A 9,210-nucleotide genomic window follows, 5' to 3' on the forward strand; every position below is an offset into this window, starting at 1 on the left:
ACCCCCAAACCCGTCAGCCACCCCCACCCGGCCAAGGAGCGATGGCACCGGGAGCAGGCTGAGCTTGGAGGTCCGTGTCCCCAAGGGACGGGGGACCAGGCTGGGCTGAAGGACCAGGGCCACATGGGTGCAGTCCTCCCCACCCTGACCCAGCGACCCCTCCAGCCCTCCACAGCTCCAGCACCCGACCCCGCCTCAGAGCGAGCCGAGCTCCCCCCCAGAGACGACTCCTGTTTCGGCTACAGCCTGGTCCTCTACCCTCCCAGGGCCAACCCCGGAATCATGTCCCCGCTGGCTAAGAAGAAGCTGCTGTCGCAGGTCAGCGGGACCGGGCTGCCCAATCACAATCCCTACTCGGCCTTCGGCCCGCCCCCGCCGCTCATCAGCACGGGCCTGGCCAATGGGAGCGCGGAGGATCCGGCGGGACAGTCGGTGGGGGCGGGGACGGAGGCGGGGCCGATCCACCGTCCGTCGGTGATCCAGCACGCCCAGAGCTTCAAGCCGCGCGGGGCGGAGGAGGACAGGAGGGAGGGGCAGCAGAGAGACGCGGGCGGGGCGGGGGACGCCTATCCCCGCGACCCGCCCCAGCTCCACCCACACCCTCCTCACCCCCACAACCGCCCCCGCCCCCACCCCCATCCGCACCCCCCGGCGGAGCCCTACCCGCCCAGACCGGAGGTGGACAGGGTGCCGGACATGCCCAGGCCAGGACAGACCCCCAGCTTCCTCAGCGATTTTTACTCGTCGCCGCACCTCCACAGCCTGTACAGGCAGACGGAGCACCGCTTCAGCCAGGGACACGGACCCGCCCCGGGGGACAGGGACAGCAGGCTGGCGGAGAGGGACAGGATGGCCGAGCTGGGGAGGTACCCCAGCAGGGAGGCGTGCCTACCCAGGGAGTGCGACGCCGCCCCCGGCTTCCCCCCGGCCTCGCACTCCCACCCGGACTCCACCGCGTCGGTCGCCCTGGGCTGCGGCGCCTGCGCGTGTCAGCGGGACAAGATGGCCGCCGGCAACGGGGAGAGGACGGTGACTGCGTCGGAGGACCAGCCCACGGACCTGAGCCTCCCCAAAGTGTCGCCCCACAAGCCCCCCGTCGTCCCCACCCACCAGCACCCCCTCCCCCACCCCCACCCCCTCCGGCATCCCACAATGCACCAGGAGGGGAAGACCGCCTCTCTGTTTCAGATGGCGAATCCCCAGGGGTCTAGTATGGAGTACCACCCCCGCGCCTGCAGAGTGCCCCCCATGACCATGACCCCCCCCACCCACACCCCCAGACAGGCGCTCGCTGTGGACTCCCACCCCCGTTGCTCGGAGAGGGCCCTGAACGGCCGGGGGGGTGGGGGAGTGGGAGGGGCGGAGGACGCGGGTCTCGGGGGGGGCTACACGATCGAGGAGCTGAGCGTGAGCAGCCTAGCCGGCCGGCCCCCCATCCTGAGCGCCAAGGCCGGCCCCCAGAACGTCTGCGCCGCCCGGCCCCTGAAGAGAAGCCTGGAGGACCTGGAGAACGGCGTTCCCGAGAGGAAGATACGCGCCGTCACGCCCATGCACTGCTCCTCCTCCTCCTCCTCCTCGGCCACGCCCAAGGACATCCCCGGCACCCCCACGCCCCCGCTGAGGAAAGCGCGCTCGCCCGAGCTGGAGGGCGACTCGCTGATGCTGAAACCCGCCGAGCCCGTGCACGCTCACGCCAGCGTGCACGTCAGCGGCTTCCTGGATGGACACAACTTCCCGCTCCACTCCGCGCCCTTGTTCCCGGGCCTGTACCCCGGGGCCTTCGTCTCCCAGGTCCAGGACGTGTGTGACCACCTGGGCCCCCAGCTGCCCCCCGGCTACCCCCCCTACCCCCTGCACTACTTGAAGAACCAGGCGGTGCTCTCCCCGCTGGTCCCGCCCTTCGCCATCCATTCCTTCATGATGCAGAGACAGCTATTGGCCCAGGCGGCCGCCAGTCCCGCCCACATGTACCGTCACCCAATGGGAGCGTCGTACGGGGACCTCCTCCATCATGGATTGTACCCCATGTCTGCCCTCAACCCCCAGCCGGCCTTCAACCCCCCCCAGTTGTCCTCACTGCACCCCAGCACCAAACTCTCCTAACTCCTGCAGTCTAAGGTGTCCTAGAGGATGCTAGCTACTACAGCACACATGAACACAGACCTAGTGATATATACCCCCCTCCAGCAGGCATACTGTTTGGTGACACACTATTGTACACAGAGACGGTGGAAGAGAACGCTTGATTCTGGAGACAATCTTAATTTTGCCACTTGTGTTTACGATTTGCACATTTCTTTCTTTTTTCCATGGACCAACCGAGGTGATTGTGTCTTGTTTTTCTAGCGCTACGGAAGTCCTCGAACTGTTGTAGTCGGACATGGGACGGCCAGGTCTGGTCTGGTCTGGTTTGATCTGGTCTGGCCCGATCTGGATGGGTCAGGTGGGTTCTGCTCTGGTCTGGACTGGTTGGGTCAGTTCTGGCCTTGTCGGGCCTGATCTGGTCTTGGAGAGGGACTGGGTTTTGCGATCACATTGCTGGATGGCCAAAGGAATGAATGAGACAATGTTGTGTGACAAATCAATGCAGTGTAAACAAACATGCAATATCAGTGTCAATCAACCTTAAACTGTCTTTCTTTGGACACACAAAGACACAAAGAGCACTGTATGGTGAACAACTGTTGTCATTTACTGTCATATGAAAAACGTTTTCTTTTTTATAAGATTAATGCTTATATGCATTAGTTGACTTGGTAGCTAGTTAGACTATTCATATTTCAATGTCAACAGAGGTTTATTAGTGAGATGTTGAACACAGCTGATCCTGAAACCACGATCGATCTGCAGTGTTTTCGACAGTAACATGTACATAAGATATTCAGTAAGCGCTCTTTGGAAGGAATCTTCTGTTGTAAAAGTAGGTTTCTCACATGTCCCCCCCCCCCCCCCCCCCCCACCAACAGTTTGACTCTCACGGCCTGGTCCTAATCTAGGCCTAGTCCTAATCTAGGCCTAGTCCTAATCTAGGCCGGGCCTGGCCTATGTGGGAGCAATGGCCACGTGGAATGTGTTTGTCTAACATTGTAGAACCGAGGTGCTTGTACATATCAACAGGAACTGTTACCATTACTACAGAACACTTTGTATCATAAAATCACTGGCTACTGGAACCTCTCACTGCAGACCAGGGAGTTATCTGAGTGGGGATGATGATGATGAGGAGGAGGAGGAAGAGGTGCTATGTCAAGGACTACTTTGGAGTCAGAAACGGACCAGTTTCATTCTGCGGGTGTCTGTTTGTGATCCACTTTCAACTCAGAGGACGTATTTTCAGGAGCTACGCCCCAGTTAAGAGACTGTGTTTAAGACGTAGGAGCACTTAGTCAAGCACACAAACCAGCCGGCCTGTTCTGACTGTTTCAAGGCTGGTTCTCAGTAGTATATAATGATAGCGCGTCAAAGGAGGAATCTGCGATTACAGCAATCAGTGAAAATTGTTAGTAGTTTTTTTTTCTTTCTCAGCAAATGATGTAAAATCTTTGGAAGGAATGATTGTCAGCAGATAGGAACATATTGTGTTCTTCATTTGCACAAAGGATTAAGAAAAAGATTAGAGCTAATTCAATCAAACCCTGTATCTGGGCTTCTCTGACTGTTTGGAAATAGAACGGAATATACGTAGCTCTTCAGTGAAATCCGGTATGCAGGTTTGACTGAATAGGGTCCATGAAAAAACACGTGGAAAGGAAGGAACACAATCTTATGTGGGGGTTTCAGATGTGTCGGACTCTGAGGTGAGAACGAAAAACTTAAAGTTTGGGATATGTATCTATCTGCTCCAGCTTAGTCTTGGAGTCACACTCAAGGTTGCTATGTAACATTTTATAAATGAGTAATAAACTGTTTTATAAAATAAGTATAAAAACTGTAGTCTGTCCAATTTTCTCCAAGTTGATTTTCTCTCAAGAGATATTCATATCTCGAGAGATTCATATCTCAGAAATTATTCACCCAACATTATATTTAAAATGTTTTGTAAGAAATTATAGTTTCAAAACGTCTCAATGTCCTGAGGCCTAAATTATTGCTTCAACAACATGTACTACAAGTAAATATGTGGAGCAATCTAATCAACTTTATCTGCCTAGATACAGTACTGCACTGCCCCCCCCCTCTTCAAACCACACACACACACACAAACACAAATACACACTCCTCCCTAGCTACTCTACAATGGGGCACATCTGGTAGCGTTTCCCAGGTTCATTATGATAGTAATGAACGCTGGGAATGTCTTGGCCTGGGAGATTAGGCTGTTTGTCAGGAGCACTTTAGCCTCTTCAGAGGGAGCCTGTCTGTCACTGCCAGCTGCAGACCGGGATCAGAGGTCAAATCTTCTCTCCTCAAGCTCGGCCAATAGAAAAGCTGTAACGGGGGCAACAATGGCTTCCGGGACAACGACGGCTTCTTTCATGCTGCCTCAATGGGCCAACAGGCTCGGTCTCAGCTGGACGACTTCATCTACACAGCAGCACTTCCAGTGAGAATAAGAGGCAGTTACACATTTGGATCTGTGCCTGTTTTTATACCGACATAACCTGGCATGCAACAGACAAACAGCCTTCACACTGAGGGTGACACCAGTGTCCTGTGATTGGTTTGTTTGTGAAAGCAGGCTGTGGCCCAGATTTGACTCATACAGGCCACAAGGATTTGAACTGTTTAGTTTACATCCCCGTATAAGATAACACAGAAGTCGTATAATCAGAAGTGGCCACATTGATATGTGTGGATGAAAGAGCTGGCTTTCTAACTAAGAAGGTCACCACACCACCAGACAGCCAGTGACTCAGACGTCGGAAAGACAACTATTTCTGTCCCCGACACCCATGGCTGCTTCCGTTTTCCTGCCTTTCAAACGGTCTCATTAAGAATGTGTTGTGTAGCCTAGCCTGTATTTATTTCACCGTGTGGAGATGATACCGTTTTATTTCCTAGCCTACTCTGTGCCTCTGGTCTCAGAAGCAAGGTTATATTTATGAGAGCAGTCAGTGTGATCGCCTATTAAAATATCACCTTGAGACATGAGTGTTACACCTATGAATTAGTAAAAGGTCATCATTTCACTGCTGAATAATGTGCCTTGAACAATGTGATATTATTACTGAGTAAAAGAGCGGAGGAACAATTGCATTGCCTATTTCAAATTATATATCTGATGTAATCTGCCCTAAAATGTTGTCGGCTACTATTTAGTTTCTTCAGATGAAGGGCTGCCAGAGTCCTCTAAACTCAGCTGCAAAAGCCTGGCAACCATGTAAGAAAAAAAATTTGACCTGAAAATCAATTTGGAATGATCCATTGTATCCAATTGAGAGAGAAGGGGAAATGGCGGAGGAAGCGAGAGAGATGGATAATCTCAAGGATTGGCAGAGAGAGAGAGAGAGTGAGAGAGAGACAGACAGAGAGGGAGAGAGAGAGAGAGAGAGAGAGAGACAGCGAGAGAGAAGTGGGGGCACAAAAACAACCTTAAAGTCGCACTGAAATGAAAAAAGCATTCTGTCCCATTTTGGTTCACATTGGTCATAGTGTTCACCTATTCAACGATGTATGCCAAAAAAATTACAAAATTCTACTTTTGTTGTAATCTTATATCAAAGTATATTATTTCTTACTTCCTGGAAAACGGTAGGTCACGTGCAATGACGACAACAGGTACCTTAGATTTTAGGCCAATAATCTCACGACATCCACCCGTCAATCAACGCTATCCTTCTATCGAATCTGTCTAAAGTTCTTAAACCCCGTCCACTTGTCAATGTTCCAATCAAATTCCTCTAAACATATGTCCCGCCCTCATAGCTTGTTTGCGTCGGAAATACGTCAAACTAGGGAAGTTAGGTGAACAGTTTCTGTGCGACTTTAAATAGCCTCGCCTCGCTCGAGATCCTGTCCTCTGGTTCGCAATTGCCACAAAGCGAATCCTCTTTAATGTTATTGAATGAAAGAGAAAGATGTAGTGCTATAGATCATAGTTTCTCATTTTACTCAATATATAATTTCACCTACTTGGGTATACATAATATAGTTCCTGGATCAAAAACGTAGGCCTATCCCATGTCATCTGCCGATGTTTATAACTGTATGATGCCGTCTAGAAATGACGTTTGGAGGGGATGGACAAACGTGGAATTCTAAAGTCTGCCAAGTGAGACCAGGCTACACATAGGCCTACATGTATTCTGCAAAGGTTAAAAGGCTTAGGGAACAAACATTCAACCCATTTGTGTTGAATATGATCAATGTTTGGTACAGTATTCGTCAATTGGTAGGAGAAAACTTCTCAATATCCAATTTGGGGAAATTACTAGGCTATTTTAAGCCCCACAGAGCAGATCAAGGTTTCCGTATTTGGGATACTAAAGGTCAAGCCCTTTTCAGTCCTGCTGCGCATGCTCGCTCATGTCAGACAACCGTCCTTTCCCGCTCCATTCACTTCGCCGTCAAAATAAATCGGTGTCGGCCTATTTAGGAGAGGAGCTCGTATTTACAAGTGTCAGATAAACATGAAACTTCACTTACCTAAGCAAAAGGGTCTATTTAAACAAATGCTGGGTTTTGAAGCCTCGGCGCTACCATTAAGTAACGTATTTAGACGCGTTCTGTCCGAGTGAATTTGTTTTTCCGAGGTAGTCTTCTTCTGTGGTGGTGGTGGTGCTTTGAAGCTTCAGAGAGACCGCCACCACCACAGAAGAAAAGGTACTTTTTCACTGCATGCAGGATTGTAAAGAGATTGCAGCTTTTTGGTGTGAGGTCTCACGAATAAAGTATAAAATGCTATGTGTGAAGTTACCTCTTGACCCTAAACTGTTTATTTTGGGGGCTGTATCCCTCCACCCTAGTCTTAACGCTTCTAAATATGTGTTTACCGCAAACAAAATGCTCAATTGCTTCATCATGGAAGAATATTCAAAGACCACAGGTGGGCCAATGGCTTAGGGACATGAGTAATTGCTGTGCTATGGAGAAGATAACTTATATTATGAAAAGGAAAAATTATACTTTCGTTAGGGTTTGGGGCCCTTTAACACAGCTGTTAAAGAATGTTAATGTGTCAGATATGTTGTGAAGTGATGACAATGGGAATCCTTGATAGATTTGAATAACGGAACAACACAGGATTGTTGATTTGCTTAGTCTGTGATCACCTAGATACCACTTTAACCAGGCCAGGTCAAGCCTGGTTTATGTGCGTGGCTGGCCGGCGGAATATAACACAAGGCTAGCAGACCTACAGCGGGCCCCCGATGGATGATCCACCACCATTCCACTGGTAGTTAATTGTCTATATCCTAGGCCCATTGGCCGTGGGGTCCATGGCATGGTGGCGAGACTCCGCCCCCTCGCATCAGAGCGGTTCGGGTGTAGCCTAGTGCAGTTACTTCCGGGCAATCTCCATACACCCACTGGTGAAAACTGTGGGTCTCTAGCCCACTCAGGGGCTGAGTTGTGGGGTCTGTGGCGTGGTGGCGAGACTCCGCCCTCTCACGTCATATTGGTTCGGGGGCAGTGGAGCCCTCTCCGGCCTACCCACCTGCCCCCACCGGTGAAGACTGTGGGGGGGATTGGGGTAGGGGATGTTCCGAGGGAGGGGGTTAAAAGTTTGCAAAATAATGACTTGGATAAGACCCTGATGTACGTCCTCTAATGTTGCAAGCCAAAAACCAATAAATAAATAAATAAATAAATAAAAGATTAACTATTGGGTTCCTCCAGAAAATATGATATAGCCTACCATTTGTAATTCCATAGCAATGTGATTTAGGGTAGAGGAGCTATAATGAAAGTCAGCAGTGAGCAAAGCATAACACATGTCTTTATATTTTGATGTAGAAAATGTAAATAAATAACACATAATTGTTTGCCTTTGGCAAGTGGCCATGGTATAAGCGGGATAATAGCCTAGACTCCACTCTGAAGTGTGCCGTTACTTCGAGTTACTCGGCTTCGCCTCGTGGGGTAATTAGCCTCCGCATCGTGCATTATTTTTCGATAACAGCACACCTCCCTTACATAATCTACTATACAATAAGGCCTACTATTATGCTGCTCCTTTGCAGAACCGCCAAAACGGATATGAGGTACTTTTAAATTGGAGCAGCGTAGGCTGTCTGACACACACGTTCACCCTCCACTCCGATCATCACACGCTCCCTCCATCCTTCACTCACCCCCCCTCCTCCTCCTCCTCCTCCTCCTCCTCCTCCTCCTCCTCCATCCCTCTATCCAATCTCCCCACTTGCTTTCAATAAAGATGAAAAACAAGTGAGCTGGGCAGAAAGCAAGTAGGGCCGGCGGGAGATGGGAGTTGTGAATGAATAGAATGTTAAAACAGGCAGGACAGGAATAAATAATTCCCGGAGAGACGCACTGGCCCTATAGGCCCCTGATAACAGAGAAGAGCTGGAGTAGGGCTCCCCCTACTGGCTTTACCTGGGCACAACCAATGATAGACGGTAGTAGAAGACGCACTGTGACAGAACTGTAAAGTCATTGGCTAAAAAGGATATGAAAGCGAACCTCATCCAAAACGCAGAGTTGAGTGGCTTGTTTAATTAACTGTGAAGTCATTCCTACGATAGCCATGGGAGCACTTTATAATACGGTACACAAAAATGTGAGTAGGCCTAGTTGGTGATTAAAATAATAATGAATGATTCATTAATGAGATGGGTTACAAGAGAGCAGACTGGGGAGTAGGTCTACTAGTTATTGAGGGACCAATGATTAGTTAGGCTAATGAGTAGTGACGGATTAATTCTGAATCCATGACTGCATAGTAGATTATGATGGGTTACTAGAGAACAGACTGGGGACTACTATAGTTAGTGAGGAACCAATGATACATTAATGAGTACTGATTAACTCCATAGCTGTGTTCGAAACCGCTCACTCGTTCACTCACTATTCCCTCTGTAGTGTGTTCCCCATATAGTGAACTATATAGGAAACGATTAAACGGTTTTCGCCACTACACTAAATGTCATTGCATCGGATATTCATGGACGCAAGCAGTAGTGCGCCTAAAGTATCATGTAAACAAATCAGCACTGATGGCAGAAGGTTGAAATGTCAGATAGTAGGTTATTCGGCTTCCATGATCAGTTTTGAATGTTAAATCCCAAAGAAATAGTTGAAATTCTAATG

General features: G+C 49.6%; 1 protein-coding gene across 1 annotated transcript in view; it reads left to right on the plus strand.

Moving 5' to 3' along the window:
- Positions 1-2,103, plus strand: part of arid5b (AT-rich interaction domain 5B) — a gene marked incomplete at both ends in the record, with an annotated part of 71,400 nt that extends 69,297 nt beyond the window's left edge. Inside the window, one exon of the mRNA XM_084459849.1 lies at positions 1-2,103. This exon is cut by the window's left edge and continues 297 nt beyond it. Coding sequence (XP_084315975.1) covers positions 1-2,103 — 2,103 coding nt within the window.
- Positions 2,104-9,210: the final 7,107 nt, after the last annotated feature.

This window comes from Borostomias antarcticus (assembly GCF_949987555.1).
Source record: "Borostomias antarcticus genome assembly, chromosome: 29".
Taxonomy (NCBI): Eukaryota; Metazoa; Chordata; class Actinopteri; order Stomiiformes; family Stomiidae; genus Borostomias; species Borostomias antarcticus.